At 46.6% G+C, this 17,086-nt stretch overlaps 3 protein-coding genes across 5 annotated transcripts in view; 1 reads left to right on the top strand and 2 right to left on the bottom strand.

The window, feature by feature from the left end:
• The window catches only part of DYM (dymeclin), a 432,971-nt gene that overhangs the window by 390,358 nt on the left and 25,527 nt on the right, over nt 1–17,086 (top strand). The window lies entirely within an intron of this gene.
• LOC137846698 (rapamycin-insensitive companion of mTOR-like) overlaps nt 1–17,086 on the bottom strand; it is a 223,762-nt gene that overhangs the window by 188,960 nt on the left and 17,716 nt on the right. For 2 of the 3 annotated variants that reach the window (XM_068664770.1, XM_068664772.1), the window contains exon 3: nt 7,457–7,554. The exons of the other annotated variant lie outside the window; for it this stretch is intronic. In XM_068664770.1, coding sequence (XP_068520871.1) covers nt 7,457–7,554 — 98 coding nt within the window. The remainder of the gene's footprint in view (nt 1–7,456; nt 7,555–17,086) is intronic. 3 annotated transcript variants of the gene reach the window in all.
• LOC137846711 (uncharacterized) overlaps nt 8,381–17,086 on the bottom strand; it is a 420,446-nt gene continuing 411,740 nt past the window's right edge. The window contains exon 2 of the mRNA XM_068664825.1: nt 8,381–17,056. Coding sequence (XP_068520926.1) covers nt 13,346–14,587 — 1,242 coding nt within the window. The 5' untranslated portion in view covers nt 14,588–17,056 and the 3' untranslated portion in view covers nt 8,381–13,345. The remainder of the gene's footprint in view (nt 17,057–17,086) is intronic.

The following is a 17,086-nucleotide window of genomic DNA, read 5'->3' as shown; positions in this document are numbered from 1 at the left end:
GAGAGCTATGGGGGTGAGACACCCCAAATGGGGGTGGACCCCCTCTCCTGTCGCTGTCGGGCAGAGGGAGGGGACCTAGGAGCTGAGGAGGAATGGAGACAGGTCTCTGCTTGACATCGCAGGCGATGCCCCCCCTATCGACCCCACCTTCCCAGGTGCCCTTACACAACAGATTTGAGGCCCTGGAGCTTGAGACCGGTAGGTGAGTATGAGGTAGAAAGTGTACCCAGGAGGATGCCTAGGGCGAGGAAGTCAACTCCATGCCTTAGGACTGCCTCCACCAAGAAAGAAAGGAGGGTGATTGTTGTAGGCGAATCCCTTCTCAGGGGAACAGAGGGCCCTATTTGTTGGCCTGACCCTACCCGTAGGGAAGTCTGCTGCCTCCCTGGGGCCAAGGTCAGGGACGTTGCCAGGAAGCTTCCCAACCTGGTACGCCCCTCTGACTATTATCCTCTTTTGATAGTCCAGGCAGGTAGGGATGACACTGAAGAGAGAAGCCTGAAGTCTATCAAAAGAGACTTTAGGGGACTGGCACGGTTAGTGGATGGAGCGGGAGTGCAGGTGGTGTTTTCGTCCATCCCTACGGTAGCAGGGAGGGGTACAGAGAGAACACGGAAAGCCCACCCGTTAAACACATGGCTCAGGGGCTGGTGCCAACGCAGAAATCTTGGGTTTTTTAACCATGGGGCACTTTACTCAGCACCCGGCCTGATGGCCGCAGACGGGTCCCTATCTCTAAGGGGAAAACAGATCCTAGCCCAGGAGCTGGCAGGGCTCATTGAGAGGGCTTTAAACTAGGTAAGAAGGGGGACAGGGCTGAAGCAAGGCTTGTTGGAGCTATGCCAGGGGGAACAATAGCAAGGCCGGGGGATAAGGCAATGGCCCAACTGAAGTGCATCTACACCAATGCACGCAGCATGGGTAACAAACGGGAGGACCTGGAAGCCATCGTGCAGCAGGCAGGCTATGACTTGGTTGCCATCACGGAGACGTGGTGGGACCAGTCTCATGACTGGAGTGCTGCAATGACTGGCTATAAGCTCTTCAGAAGGGACATGCAGCACAGAAGGGGTGGTGGTGTGGCTCTCTATATTAGAGAGTCTTTCGATGTTGTAGAACTCGAGGCTGGGAATGACAAGGTCGAGTCCCTTTGGGTTAGGATCAGCAGGGACAACAAGGCTAGCGTCCTGGTCAGGGTCTGTTATAGACCGCCTGTAGTGGGTTTACGTGGCAAGGTTTTGGTAGCAGGGGGCCATAGGGGTGGTTTCTGTGAGAAAGATCTAGAAGCCGCCCCATGTTTGGGAAGGGCCCCATTGTTTTCCAGAGCTGAGCCAATAAGCGATGTTGTTTTGCGCCTCTGTGAGAGCATATTTAAGACAGGGAAAAAACGCTGCGCCACACAGCAGCCGGGAGAATCAAGGGAGTGAGAAACAGCCTTGCAGGTGCCAAGGTCAGTGTAGAAGGAGGGGGAGAGGTGCTCCAGGCGCCGGAGCAGAAGTCCCCTGCGGCCTGTGGTGAGGACCATGGTGAAGCAGGATGTCCCCCTGCAGCCCATGGAGTACCACGGTGGAGCAGGGTTTCACGCTGCAGCCCGTGGAGGAGACCACGGTGGAGCAGGTGGCCCTGCACCGACGGCGGCTGCCGCCTGTGGAAGACCCCTGCCGGAGCAGATTCCGGGCCGGACCTGTAGCCCGTGGAGAGGAGACCACGCAGGAGCAGGTGACCTGGCAGGAGCTGCTGCCCGTGGGGGAGCCACGTTGGAGCAGTTTTCTCCTGAGGGATGGACCCCGTGGTACGGACCCATATCTGGAGCAGCTCTGGAAGAGCTGCTGCCTGTGGGAAGCCCACGCCGGATCAGTTCATCAAGGACTGTATCCCGTGGGTGGGACCCCACAGCACAGGGGACGAGAGTGACCGAGAAGGAACGGCAGAGAAGAAGCGCTGTAGACTGACCATAACCCCCATTCCCCCGTGCCGCTCGGGGGGAGGAGGTGGAAGAGGGTGGATGGGGGGGGAGGTGCTTTTGGTTTCTTTCCTTTGTTTCTCACTTCTCTCGCTTGTTAGTAATAGGCAATAAATCTTACTATCTCCTTATGCCGAGTCTGTTTTGCCCGTTACACTAATTATTGCGTGATTTTCTCATCCTTGTCTCAACCTTTGAGCCCCTTTCACATATTTTCTCCCCATTCCTCTTTGAGGAGGGGGAGTGAGAGAGCGGCTGTGGTGGATCTCGGCTGCCTACGCAAGCGGAACCACGACACGGAGTGGTAACAGAATTGGAAGAAAGAGGCATTATTAAAAGGACCCATTCACCTTTCAATTCACTGGTGTGGCCAGTAAAGAAACCAACCAGGCAATGGCATTTTACAGTGGATTACAGACAGTTGAATGCTAACACTATACCTTTGACTGCCACAGTTCCAAACATGGCAGAGATAGTGAAAGCCTTCTGTGCATCTAACAGTAGCAATGGAGCTAACTACTCCTAACTATCTCTACGCATGGGAAGTCAAAGATTGCTATTTCACCCTCTTTCTAACCCTGTCGGTTGAATACAACCGAGCATATTTTCTTTTCTTTTGTGTTCACAGGAATCCTGAGTGAACTGTGTATGGGCAGCTGGAGGATGACGAATCAACAGTTTGGATTAATAATTTTATCCTTTACCCTGACCTTGATGCAATTACAGACCTTAAAAGGAAACTTAGCTACTGTGGCTGTGCACGGAGCTGTGGTGTTTCACTGTGACATCTAACCATGCACTGTCACAGTATAGCACAATCACTGGAACATCTCAAAACAAAAAGGATCTAAATCTCTCTACTTTAATTTTACATAGGAGTAAATATTTTCAAAAGATGAATGGAGTTGGAACCATTCTCTAAGATAAGAATGGTTGAACTTCAAGCCACGTCTGGCCAGACAATACAAATCAGTTGCCGAATAACTAATGTATCTACTTACAATAGGCCGACTGAAATTAAGACAGTTTCCAAAATAACTGAACCAAATTTTGATTGCTGGTACAATTTTACTTTCACCAAACCTATAATTGTGTACTGTCTTTGGGGTTACAGAGGCACAGAATTACTATTTGAATTTATGATCAATACAGAAACATCTTCATCGACTGCAAAGAAGCCTCTGCCCCTGCAGATATTTGAAAATGAACCAACTCAGCCTCCCATTGGTCTAACTGCTTCCATCTTCAACCCTGGTCCTTACATAATTAAAAATGTGGGACAACAACAAGTTCTCTTTAACCCTAGCTGGTCTCTAAAAAGGGTAGATGCAACTGGGTTATTGGGAACAGGATTAGGTATATTAAATTACTGCTACTACAGATGACCTAAGGAAATCGGAACGACCAATAAAATCATCCTTATTGGCCTTAGGAACAAATCAATGGCTTCTATCAGACGTTTTACCCCACTGAAAACAAACTGAAGAAAATGATCATCAATTACTTGTAAATGCCCTTGGAAAAACTCAAGGCAATACCTCCCTTGCCTTGAGCTGCATCCAAGCACAGTTATGGATACAATCTGTAGCAGCAGCTATCATTAGAGAGGGAGGAGGAGGAACTTTGCCCACTGAAATTCGAAAATTGATTTGGGATAATGCTTCAGAATTTGAAAAGGAGTTTCAAGCATGGTGGCAATTCGTCAACTTTCCTTTATACTTACCATAAGTAATGCCACCATATACAATGTATATCCAGTCATTGCATTAGGACTCAATCATAATGGAACTATACTTTATCCTAAGAAGCATAAAGTATGGACCCATCAAAAGGGAGGAAAGTGGCAAACAATTGATGTCAATGCATATTTTGTGAGTGAACAAAAAGGCTTCATCTGTGAGAGTAACACATTTGAAGCCCAAGATGTTTGTCTTGTCACTGAACAAAATATTTGCCACTTTGAGATACATCCTAATAAAACCCTTGAAACTGTACTTGTATATATTGGGAAAGGTTGCGTTTATTAGAGTAATAATGTTACTCTAATTAACGTAATTAGAGTAATTGTGTTATTAGAGTAATAATGGTTGACTAGAGTCACTCAAGCGCCACCTAAAAGATAGACAATAATATAAATCGGCCTAAGAGAGAGAGGATGTCAGGGGAGATACCATCCCGAGGGAATACACCATCCTGAGGGCCTCCTGACTCCTGGGATCAGTTGATGGGCTGAGCCTCTCTTCCCCCACCCCACCCCCCATTGGGACGCCTTTGGGTGATATTTGAACACTTGGTTATACTGTGTGTCAGCACGGAAACTTAGAAATCTCTCTAGAGTCTTTGTGCCTTTTAACACATTAATTTCCAGGCTGCGCACCTGCGTATTTCATGCATGCTAGCTTGATTTTGCAGACAGTAACTATCATCAGCAATCCAAACAACCCGTGTACCTGTTGCTGTAATAAATTGTGCATTGTTTCTAGCCATGATAATTCTCATTGAACGAGACGAGTAAGGGTGGTTATACGTTATTGGTGAATCCGTGACCGTGGTAGTTCAGTGCTCTGAATCCGACCAGACCCATAACGGTTAATGCGTTATTGGTGAATATGTGATTGTGATAGTTCAGTACCCTGAATCCGACCGGACCCATAATGGTTAATTGGCTACACCCCTTAACGCAACATTCTATCATTACCTGTCCCTTATACAATCTTCTTAGAAAAGGGAAATCATGGGACTGGACTAAACAGCACAAGGATGCGTTAGAATTATTAATAAAAGAACTGAGGTTATTTCAACAGCTAGGTTCCTTACACACAACCAAACCTATTTGTGTAGAATGGGGATTCAGTGAACACGGTTCCCACTGTAATCTCTGGCAAAAGGGACCAGAAGGACCAGAGAGACCACTAAAGTTTAGCTCCCACTCTTCAATGACACTGTAACGAGGTATTAGGGTCTTGAAAAAGGCTTACTGTCTCTAGTGCAAGTGGTAAAGTGGGTGGAACAGATAAGGAGAGAACAGAGTGTGATTATCTAGGGTTCTTTCCATCTCCTAGATATAGTTTACAAGGGTATGGTACCACCTGCAGGAATTGCCCAGAAACCCACAGTCTGTAAATGGTATACCTATCTGGACAGTATCAATGAAATTATGCCTATTAAGGAAGGCAACATTAAAGTATCTAAATTGCAGAAAGATATAAACATTACTTTACTATTCCAAACTCCACCAAGCCAACCATTTCCGATTCAGGAGGCATATCCTCTAAGGAAGGTCAGCAATGCCAACACGCATTGGGACTGTTAACACTTTGCCCCCTCTGGAGAGAACCTTTCACCAACTGCATGGAGATGGACCAAAATGGAATTGAAAGATCATTGGCAATACCTCAACACAGGGACTGTAGTTGAATGGACCCTGGAATAAATTGTCACGCCTTAAGTTACAACATTCCAGAACCGAAGGATGTTGTATAACCTCACTGGACAAAATGAAGCACTGGCTAGTGCAACTCATGTTGGGTTGGAAGAATTAGGAGGTTAGCTGAACATATTTAATAAGGTGACAGATATAACAGATTCAGAATTGCCATTGATAAATACACTTACTGCAATAGTGCTAATAAATTATATTAGTGTGCTGGCACTAAAATGCTTTTCTAGATATTCCTCACCAAAGAGCAAAGACACAGAGCTTACCAAGAGGGTGTCCCTGTCTTGGAGGAGGAGAAAGGAGCACAGCTCATCGATTGCCTCTTCTAGGTCTCCAATTTCTTCTCCCCACCACCACCACCACCCCTATCGCTCTTTTTTTTTTCTTTTTTTTTTTTCCCCTAACACTAACTCTTTCATATCCTAACCTCCTTATCTGTTCCACCCCCTTGGGTGTCTTTTAGCATGATTTGGGTGGAGATTTGAGTACTATAGTCATGTGTTTAGCATGTACTTCATTAAGGTCATTATCATATTCGGGGGTGTTAACTTCAATATTTATTTTACACATAATGAAGCAAAAGGTTTTACTCCAGGCACCATGGCCTTCAAGATTCTGTTCTGCTGCCAAAACAGGGCTGTCCCCCCCATGACAAGACTCCCGCCTTCACCAACCTCTCATACTAAGCCTACAGACCTCCATCCACAAAAAGGTTGTATAAGAGAGAAGCAGGAACAAGCTGCTTAATTCCCTTTGCCCAAGGCCAGTGCTTATCAGTGACACTAAGAAGTCTGACTATTCTCCACACACACCTACTTCAAAGATTATGATGTGTGTTTGTCCTTCTCATGTCCTTCTCATTTTGGTCCCCTAAATCTGCCCTTGAGCATTTTTTCTTTCACTTGAGATTGTCTCAGAAGTGTATAAGCAGCCTCCTGCTCATATTACTCATTTTTTTATTTTCATGTACAACAACAATAATTTAAACCATACTTTTCCCACCAAAGTTTCCACTGCTACCTTCTTTCCTGGCTATTGCTGATTGCAAAATCCATCCTGTGTCACTGAAACTTGTGTTTCATCTTCAGGCATGTAGCCCTATCTGTAACCCTATTAGAAAGGTGTAGAATTTACCAACTCCTTCTGTGTATCAGTACATCTGTTGAGGTAACAGGTACACTGAATCTCTTATGTATCCTACCTCACTTAATGCAATGTACTTTTCCCTTGCCCAGCTGGAACACTGGTCCAGCTCACAACTATTCACTATGCTACAACAAACACCCTTTTTCTAACTCACTACTCACCTCTCATCAGTCCTCTCTACTCCTCTCCACCAGTTCTTCATCTACCAAAAAATGGTACTTGCTCTCATTCTGAAGGGCCTTTCATGGTCTCTTTCCTCAGCCTATCATCTCTTATCCTGCAATAAGTTATTAATTCTTGCCTTCTGCCAGCTCCCAACATATCTATCCAATTTTCAGGCAAGTATCTTTCACATTCCAATGATTTGGAATCTTACAATTGGTAAAAGCACCTCAAAAATCAGCAATACAGACCATTTTTAGAAAATGACCCTTTAATTCATTTTCACTATCAAACCCACAATGAAAGTTGACAGTTTCTAGTCTATCAGTGCCCAAGCCACTGCCTATCATGCTCATTGACATAGTCCTCCACCTCATCCTACTTTGCCAGTTTACATCCAGAAAGTCTGTCATTTCACATTTTTGATTCAGCCTTGTGGAATAGGAACCAATCCTTTAGCTCTATTTGTACAACTTAACCCCTGAATTAGAAGATAATTCAGACTTCTAAACACTACAACACTACAAAAATTCAGCCAGTAAGGGACACAAACAAGTTTCAGCATAATTTTGCATTCACATATGTGCTTGTCCTTATTTGCTCCTTTCCTCTCTGACAGTATATAGATTTCCATGCACTGTTCCATGATACTAGACTGTTTTATGAATCTCCTGTACATCTGATATAGTATATATAAAATATTTTATCCATATGATCACTTGTTCTGACACCATTTGAGTACCTACCTTAGTAAAATTATTCAAGTGACCTAGTTTTCTCATATTTGAAATGCCTTGTAATTTGGCCACATTTTGGAGAATCTCTCTCATATTATCACAGGGTTCTGAAAAAAAAAAGTTATTAGTAGACAATTAAAAAATTAGAAATCTAAACATGCATTCAACATGAAGCTTCCAAAGCATAACAGGTATTTTGCTGATCTTAATTAAGGATGCAGATAATTTTTCTTCAAGAAATATCAATTGGATTTACATCTAGAACCAAAGCCAGGTATACCTGAGTTCTCTCAAGTGCTAAATCACATGGAGGAGAGAGATTTCTATTTTAAAGGAGATTTTAACCAATATATTAATTTACAATTGACAAAAATATCGATTTTATGATTCAAATTCCAGTCCTAGCACCTCATAACTGAACAGCCTTATTCTTAATTCCCCTTTAATTTAAAGACAAATAGTAAACAAAGACAGAAGTAAAAAGACAGCATTTTCCTACCATACTACATGATTACTTTTTTCTCCTCCCCAAACAAAGGGTCAGTAGGAGTTCTGCTTTCCATATTAACCTCTGTCCACAAACACTCTAAATTTACTAGAGGACTGGGAATTTCCAGTGATATGAGAAGTGAACTACAAGGTAAACAAGGTGACTGGGAACTTTTTATCCTCACCTTCTTCCTAAGGATACACACAATTCAACGTGTCCATGTCCTCTCCCCCCAACCAACACAATAAAGCAGCCCCACAGGATTCAGATACCAGTTTATGAACCTACATTTTGCTGGGAAATGGAAAAGGACTACCAAATAGAGAAGACAATATCATCCTATCTCTGGGAATAAGGCTGGTACAATACAGGCAGAGTACAAACGCAACACAAAGTAGGGCTGGGCACTGGGCACTTTGAATACCTCCAGGGATGGTGACTCAACCACTTCCCTAGGCAGCCTGTTCCAATGCCTCACAACCCTTTCAGTGAATATTTTTTTCCAAATACCCAACGTAAAACTCCCCTGTGCAACTTGAGGCCATTTCCTCTTCTCTTATTGCCTGTTGCTTGAGAGAAGAGACCAATCCCCATCACACAATAGCCTCCTTTAAGGTAATTGTAGAGTGCAATAAGGTCTCCCCTGAGCATCCTTTTCTCTAAGCTAAACAACCCCAGTTCACAGAATCACAGAATCACAGAATCACAGAATCACAGAATCACAGGATCACAGAACTGTAGGGGTTGGAAGAGACCTCGAAACATCATCGGGTCCAACCCCCCTGCCAAAGCAGGTTCCTCAGAGCAGGCTGCCCAGGTAGGCGTCCAGACGGGCCTTGAATATCTCCAGAGAAGGAGACTCCACAACCTCCCTAGGCAGCCTGTTCCAATGCTCTGTCACCCTCACCGTGAAGAAGTTCTTTCGCATGTCAGAGCGGAACTTCCTGTGCTCCATTGCCCCTTCCTGTGCAGCCATTGCCCCTTGTCCTATCCCCACAAACCACTGAGAAGAGGTTGGCTACATCCTTCTGTCCCCCACCCCTCAGATATTTATATACACTGAGGAGATCCCCTCTCAGTCTTCTCCAGGCTGAACAGACCCAGGTCTCTCAGCCTTTCTTCATAAGGAAGATGCTCCAGGCCCTGTATCATCTTGGTGGCCCTCCGCTGGACTCTTTCCAGGAGATCCCTGTCTTTCTTGTACCGGGGAGCCCAGAACTGGACACAGTACCCCAGGTGAGGCCTACCCAGGGCAGAATAGAGGGGGAGGATCACCTCCCTTGACCTGCTGGCCACACTCCTTTTAATGCATGCCAGGATCTCATTAGCCCTCTTGGCCACAAGGGCACAGTGCTGGCTCATGGTCAACCTGTTGTCCACCAGGACCCCCAGGTCCTTCTCCTCAGAGCTCCTCTCCAGCAGGTCGTCCCCCAGCCTGTACTGATACTTCGGGTTGTTCCTTCCCAGGTGCAGGACTCTACACTTGCTCTTGTTAAACCTCATTTGGTTTCTTACTGCCTATCTCTCCAGCTGGTCCAGGTCTCGCTGAACGGCAGCAGAGCCTTCTGGCGTGTCAGCCACTCCTCCCAGCTTTGTGTCATTGGCGTACTTGCTGAGGGCAGACACTATTCCCTCATCAAGGTCATCGATGAAGATGTTGAACGAGACCGTACCCAGCACCGACCCCTGGGGAACACTGCTAGTCACAGGCCTCCAGCCAGACTCTGCTCCGCCGATCACCACCCTCTGAGCTCAGCCAGTCAGCCAGTCCTCAACCCACCTTGCCGTCCACTCATCTATCCCACACTTTCTCAGCTTTGCTAGCAGGATGTCATGAGAGACAGTATTGAAAGCCTTGCTAAAGTCAAGGTAGATGACACCCACCGCAAACATCCCTCAACATCTCCTCATAAGACTTCTTTTCTAAGGAGGGACTCAGCTCAAAACATTCCCTGGGTTCCCTTATACCCATACAATCTTTGATTTGTGCACCCCCAATAAGCTTACAGAAGACAGTAAGTTGGGGGGAAGTGTCAATCTGCTGGAAGGTAGGAAGGCCTTTCAGAGAGAACCAGACAGGTTGGATCGATGGGCAGAAGCCAATGGGATGAGGTTCAATACGGCTAAGTGCTGGGTCCTGCACTTTGGCCACAAAAACCCCACGCAACGCTACAGGGTTGAAGCAGAGTGGCTCAAAAGCTGTGCTGAGGAAAAGGATCAGGGAGTAAACATGAGCTGGCAGCGTGCCCAGGTGGCCAAGAAGGCAATGACATCCTGGCTTGTATCAGGATAGTGTAGCCAGCAGGACTAGGGAGGTGATTGTCCCCCTGTACTCAGCTCTGGTGAGGCCGCACCTCGAGTACTGTGTTCAGTTTTGGGCCCCTCAATACAAGAAGGACACTGAGGTCCTGGAGCACGTCCAGAGAAGGGCTACGAAGCTGGTGAAGGGTCTGGAACACAAGTCCTATGAGGAGCGGCTGAGGGACCTGGGATTGTTTCATCTGGAGAAGCGAAGGCTCAGGGGAGACCTTATTGCTCTCTACCAACTACCTGAAAGGGAGTTGTGGGGAGCTGGGGGTTGGCCTCTTCTCACAGATAACTGGCAATAGGACTAGAGAGAATGGCCTCAAGTTGTGTCAGGGGAGGTTTAGTTTGGAAATTAGGAGAAATTTCTTCTCAGAAAGGGTAGTCAGGCATTGGAATGGGTTGCCCAGGGTGGGGGTGGTGTCACCGTCCCTGGGGGTGTTTAAGGAAAGGTTGGACGTGGTGCTTAGGGATAGGGTTTAGTGGGTGATATTGGTGGTAGGGGGATGGTTGGACCAGATGATCTCAGAGGTCTTTTCCAACCTTAATGATTCTATGATTCTACTTCTGAAAGACCACCACTGCTGTAATATCAAATATGATAATTCAAATAAAAATGAGTGCCACTAATAGTCTTTATTGACTTTAAGCTGAGCTAGTAGAAAATAAGAAACAGATTTTTCATACTGTGAGGTTAAGATAAATTCTTTCTGTACAAAAGCTGAACTAGAAGTTAACTGAAGTTATTTCCAAGTCATTCAAGAAGAGCAGACAGAAGGAAAGACAAGCAACTATCAACTGTGTTGAGCAGGTAATAGGTATTCTTTACATCATGAATCATGCTTAGTTTCTAGTGTTGCAGATTTGTAGAGAAAGAAGTCTGAGCAATGAGCACATGAGACTCACTTCTTCTACATGATATTTTTCTATTTGTTTTGGATATTCCAGATTAAGATACCTCAGAGGAGTTTCCTTCTAAAACAGAAAGTACTAATTTCTCATGAAAACAATGCTGTTGCTATCTATTGCATTTCTTATTAGGACAGCCAAATACTGAATTTGGATTTTTTTTTCCCCTCCATTAAGAGAAGTATCTTTACTTTTATATTTGAGAGGAAAAAAAATGTATTGAACTGCAGAATAAAACAATCATAAGACAAATAGTTTCTCAAAAGCAATAATACTCTGAAACTTTGTTCAGCAACTCACAAGAGAAGGATATTCTTAATTTGAAGAACAAAGTCAATTTAAAAATCGGCAACTGTGAAACCACTAAAAAGGACAATAGCATGAGAACCAATATCCCAAACTACCAAACAGGGATGTGTCACTGTTTTTAAACAATGAGAATGTAATAAAAATATATTGCTAGCTAGAAACACATACCTCTAAAGTAAAGACCATAAAAATCCATAAAGGTCCAATGAAAGCAATGACATAGAAAACTACAAGACTGAAAAAAAAAAACACCTCCCAATTGAAAACAAAACCAAAACAAACAAACAAAATCAATCAACAACTGAAATAAAAAATCTGAGAGAAAATACTATACCACTAGATCAGGTTTGCCAGGGCCCCATCCAGCCTGGTCTTGAACACCTCCAGGGATGGGGCATCCACAACTTCTCTGGGCAACCTGTTCCAGTGTCTCACCACCCTCTGAGTAAAGAACTTCTTCCTAACATCCAATCTAAATCTCCCCTCTTTCAGTTTAAAACCATTCCCCCTTGTCCCATCATTATCTACACAAGTAAAGAGTCCCTCTCCATCCTTTTTTATAAGAACCCTTTAAGTATTGAAAGGCCGCAACGAGGTCTCCCTGGAGCCTTCTCTTCTCCAGGCTGAACATCTCCAGCTCTCTCAGTCTTTCTTCATAGGAGAGGTGCTCCAGCCCTCTGATCATCTTTGTGACCCTCCTCTGGACCCGTTCTAACAGGTCCACATCTTTCTTGTACTGGGGGCCCCAGACCTGGACGCAGTACTCCAGGTGGGGCCTCACGAGGGCAGAGTAGATAGGGACAATCACCTCCCTTGACCTGCTGGCCACACCTCTCTTGATGCAGCCCAGGATACGTTTGGCCTTCTGGGCTGCAAGCACACACTGCTGGCTCACGTCGAGCTTCTCATCTACCAGAACCCCCAAATCCCTCTCCATAAGGTTGCTCTCAATAGGTTCTTCTCCCAGTCTGTACTCATGCCTGGGATTGCCCCGTCCCAGGTGCAGCACCCTGCACTTGGACTTGTTGAACCTCATTTGGTTCACGTGGGCCCACTTCTCAAGCTTATCCAGGTCCCTTTGGATGGCATCTCTTCCTTCTGTTGTATCAACTGCACCACTCAGCTTGGTGTCATCTGCAAACTTGCTGAGGGTGCACTCAATCCCATCATCTAGGTCATTGATGAAGATATTGAAAAGCATCAGTCCCAAGACAGACCCCTGAGGGACATCGCTTGTCACTGGCCTCTACCTGGACATAGAGCCATTGACCACTACTCTCTGGGTGCAGCCATCAAGCCAATTCCTTATCCACCAAATGGTCCACCCTTCAAATCCATCTCTCTCCAATTTAGAAATCAGGATGTCATGTGGGACCGTGTCAAAAGCCTTACAGAAGGCCAAGTAAATGACATGTCGGTCTTCCTTTGCCAACTGATGCTGTCACTCCATCATAGAAGGCCACCAGATTGGTCAGGCATGATTTGCCCTTGGTGAAGCCGTGCTGGCTGTCTCGGATCACCTCCTGGTCTTGCATGTGCCTTAACGTTGCTTCCAGGAGGATCTGTTCCATGATCTTGCCAGTCACAGAGGTGAGGCTCACCGGTCTGTAGTTCTCCGGGTCTTCCTTTCTACCCTTTTTAAAAATGGGAGTGATGTTTCCCTTTTTCCAGTCACGGAGGACTTCACCTGACTGACATGACTTTTCAAATATGATGGAGAGTGGCTTGGCAGCTACATCAGCCAATTCCTTCAGAACCCTGGGATGGATGTCATCAGGCCCCATGGACTTGTAGCTGTTGAGTTGCATCAGGAGGTCCCGAACCCGCTCTTCGCTTACAGTGAGAGGGACTCTGCTCCCCCAGTCCCCGCCTAGAGGTTCGGAGACTCAAGAGATGTGGGAAGCCTGATGGCCAGTGAAGACCGAGGCAAAGAAGTTGTTACGTACTTCAGCCTTCTCCATGTCTGTTGTTACCAGTCCTCCATCTACATTTTTCAGAGGGGGTACGCTCTCCTTAGTCTTTCTTTTCTGGCCAATGTACTTGTAGAATCCCTTCTTGTTATTTTTTGCATCCCTTGCCAAGTTTAGCTCTGTCAGTGCCTTGGCTTTCCTGATCCCATCCCTGCACGTCCAGACAGCGTTTCTGTACTCTTCCCAGAGCACACGGCCCCGTTTCCACTGCCTGTGCAGTTCCTTCTTTTGCCTAAGTTTGACCAGAAGGTCATTGCTCAGCCATACTGGTTTCCTGCCTTCCCTGCTTGATTTATTGCACACGGGGATGGAGAGCTCTTGCACGCTAAGAAAAATATCCTTAAAGAGTTGCCAGATCTGATCAGATCCTCTTTCCCTAAGGACAGTATCCCACAGGATCTCTTCCACTAATTCTTTGAGTAACTGTAAGTTTGCTCTTCTGAGGTCGAGGGTCCTTACTTTGCTCTTAGCCAGGCCCACATCCCTCGAGATCACAAACTCAACCAGGCCGTGGTCACTGCAACCCAGACTGCCTCCAATCTTAACCTCTTTAATGAGGTCATCCACACTGGTGAGCACCAGGTCCAGAAATGCTTCTCTTCTGGTTCGTTTGTCTAACACCTGGACGAGGAAGTTGTCCTCAACGCACTCCAGGAGTCTCCTGGATTGCTTACTGCCTGCCGTGTAGCTTTCCCAGCAGACATCTGGGTGATTTAAATCCCCCATTAGGATGAGAGCCCGTGAGCATGGTGCTTCTTGTAGTTGGAGCAAGAAGGCTTCATCAAAAGGCTCCCCTTGATCGGGCGGCCTGTAGCAGACCCCAACCACAAGGTGCCCTTTATTGGTCTGATGCTTAATTTTTACCCACAGGCTCTCAACCTGCTCATGGCTGTTTCTTAGCGGCAACTCTTCACAATCTATCCACTTCTTAACATAGAGGGCAACACCCCCACCCTTCCTTCCCTGCCTATCTCTCCTGTAAAGCTTGTAGCCCTCCATTCCAGTGTTCCAGTTGTGTGATTTGTCCCACCAAATTGCTTCTGTGATAGCAATTAGATAGCAGTTTTCTAATTGCACCATGGCTTCCAACTCCTCCTGCTTATTCCCCATGCTGCGTGCATTGGTGTAGAGGCACTTCAGCCGGGCTATGGGCTGCATTACCTTTTTAGAGGAGCCATTCCCAATTCCTATGGGACGATTCACAGGTGTCTCCCCGTTGTTTTCTAGTGTATTGGCATCCACTGGTTCTTTTGCGTCTCTTACAGGTACATCCCCTTCACCAACCAAGTCTAGTTTAAAGCCCTACTAATGAGTCTAGCCAGCTTGCTGCCCAGGACGCTCTTGCCCCACTTCGTCAGGCATGCTCCATCTGGTGTCAGCATTCCTGGTCTCTCAGAAAAATGTCTGAGATCGTAGAACCCAAAACCCTGAGCATGGCACCAGCTACATAGCCAATCATTCATGTTGCCTCCTCCTTGGGTCCCAGCCAACAACTGGGAGGACTGAGAACACTACTTGCACTCCCGAGCCCTTCAACATCTCTCCAAGGGACATAAAGTCCCTTTTGATGTTTTGTAGTTTCCTTATTGCGACCTCATTTGTCCCTACATGAAAGAGTAGGAATGGGTGATAGTCATGTGGCTTAACCAAGCTTGGTAGCCTCTTTGTGATGTCGCGGATGCAGGCCCCAGGCAGGCAGCAAACCTCTCGAGAGAGATTGCCTGGGCAGTAAATGGGCGCTTCAGTGCCTCTCAGAGAGGAATCTCCGATTACCAACACCCTTCGTGCTTTTTTTGTGGCACCGGTTCTTATACACTTGGTTTGCTGGTCCACGTTTATACTGTTGCCCTTTCCTGGGGCTTGACCATTACCATTGTTGTTTTTATTATCCTCTCCTTTTCTGAGCTCCAGAGCATCATATCTATTGCGTAGGGGCACTTCAGGGGCAAGGGGGAGATCCCTTCTTCTGCTCCGAGCAGAGACGAGGATCCAGCTTCCCTTGTCTTGCAAGTCCATCAGTTGTGCTAATTCAGGGTTGGAGGCTCCTTTACCAGTCCCTTGTAAGGACTTGTGAGGCAGGGCTGTTGCTCAGCCTGTGCCAGTGCTTGATACCATACATCAATCTTTCGCTCTGATTCCCGGATGCTTTGCAGCCTGTTGAGCTCCTCTCGCAAGACAGCAACTTGCTCAAAAAGCTCATCCAGCTGGGCACACTTGCACCCACGACACCCAATTCTGCCATTGGGCCCTAGGGGGACTTCAGGATTCTGGAGTTCCCCACAACTGGGGGTCTGGGAAGCTCTTTTGGTCCTCAGGGGCTCCATCTGCATGTAGACATCTGCCATGGGGGGTTGTGGCCCCTCCATCTGGGTTTTGGTCTCAGCCCGCAAGAGATGCAGAGGCCATGGTTTTCTGCCTGGTGGATACCATGGCTGAGCTCTTCACAAGCAGTTTACTACTGCCATTGGAAAAGACCGTTGGAAAAGAGCAGTGAGGGTGCCCTCCCTGCTCGCCCTGCCCATGCGCACTGCTGTGGTGGTTTTACCGTGCTGGGCAGCTAAACCCCACAACCGCTCTCTCACTCCCCCTCCTTTAGATGAGGAGGGGGAGAAGTAAAGCAAAGAATAACTCACGGGTTGAGATAAGGATAATTTAATTAAAGGGAAATAATAATAACAATTAAATAAAGACTACCACGGACTAAACAATTTAACTAAGGGGAAATAAAAAGGGAAAGGGGAAAAGGGAGGGAAAAAGGGAAAAATAAAAAGAAGGGAGGAAAACAAACAAACAAAATAAATGAAGGCTATATGGAAGTGCAGAGGAAAGAAATTACTCTCTACTTCCCACAAATGAACGATGATTGATCACGTCCTTGAAGCAAGGCCTCAATGCACGCAGCCGGTGTTCAAGAGGAGGACCGACGTTTTCTCAACGAGAGCCCACCCCTCCCCTCTTCTTCCTGTTTCCACCTTTTATTGCTGAGTGTGACATCACAAGGTATGGAATATCCCTTTGATTGGTTTAGGTCAGCTGCCCTAGTGATGTTTCTCTCCTCGCTTTTTGCCCACCCCCTAGGAGGGTTAGAGAAAGGCCCGATGCTGTGCCAGTGCTGCTCAGCAGTAGACACAACCCTGGTGTGATAACACTGCTGTTCCAGCTACAAGTACAGAGTACGGCACTGTATGGGCTGCTGCCGGGAAAGTTAACATTCCAGCCAGACCCAGTACAACTGCCGTGCAAACTGCCGCCACGACCTGACTGCCGCGCCATGCCCTGTTTGCCCGTCCTGGTCACTGCGCTCCCTAGGGGCTGCCTTTGTACGGCTGGGGAAGGGGTGCTGCCAGATCCGCACGCGCCTCGTCAGCCTCCCTCGAGAAGGCTGTCGGTCCCGGCGGCTCTCTCCGCTGGCTCAAGTGGCCTCCATGACAGAAAAAAAGCCCCGCCTGCCTCGATCCCCTGCTCCGCTGCAGAACGCATCTGCCCCAGAGCCGATCGCGTGCTCTGTGTGCTCTGATTTCTCAGGCATACCACAAGCAGAAAACTTGAAAAAATAAATCAGATCTACTGAATAACCAAAAAGGAAGGGGAGAAGGAACAACGCATCCTAAAGTCATTTTAATTATACTAAACATTAGTTAGACAAAAAAGTAAAAA

Source organism: Anas acuta, chromosome W (assembly GCF_963932015.1).
Source record: "Anas acuta chromosome W, bAnaAcu1.1, whole genome shotgun sequence".
NCBI lineage: Eukaryota > Metazoa > Chordata > Aves > Anseriformes > Anatidae > Anas > Anas acuta.
Note: the sequence above shows the minus strand (reverse complement) of the source record. Positions and strands in the feature narration are given on the sequence as shown.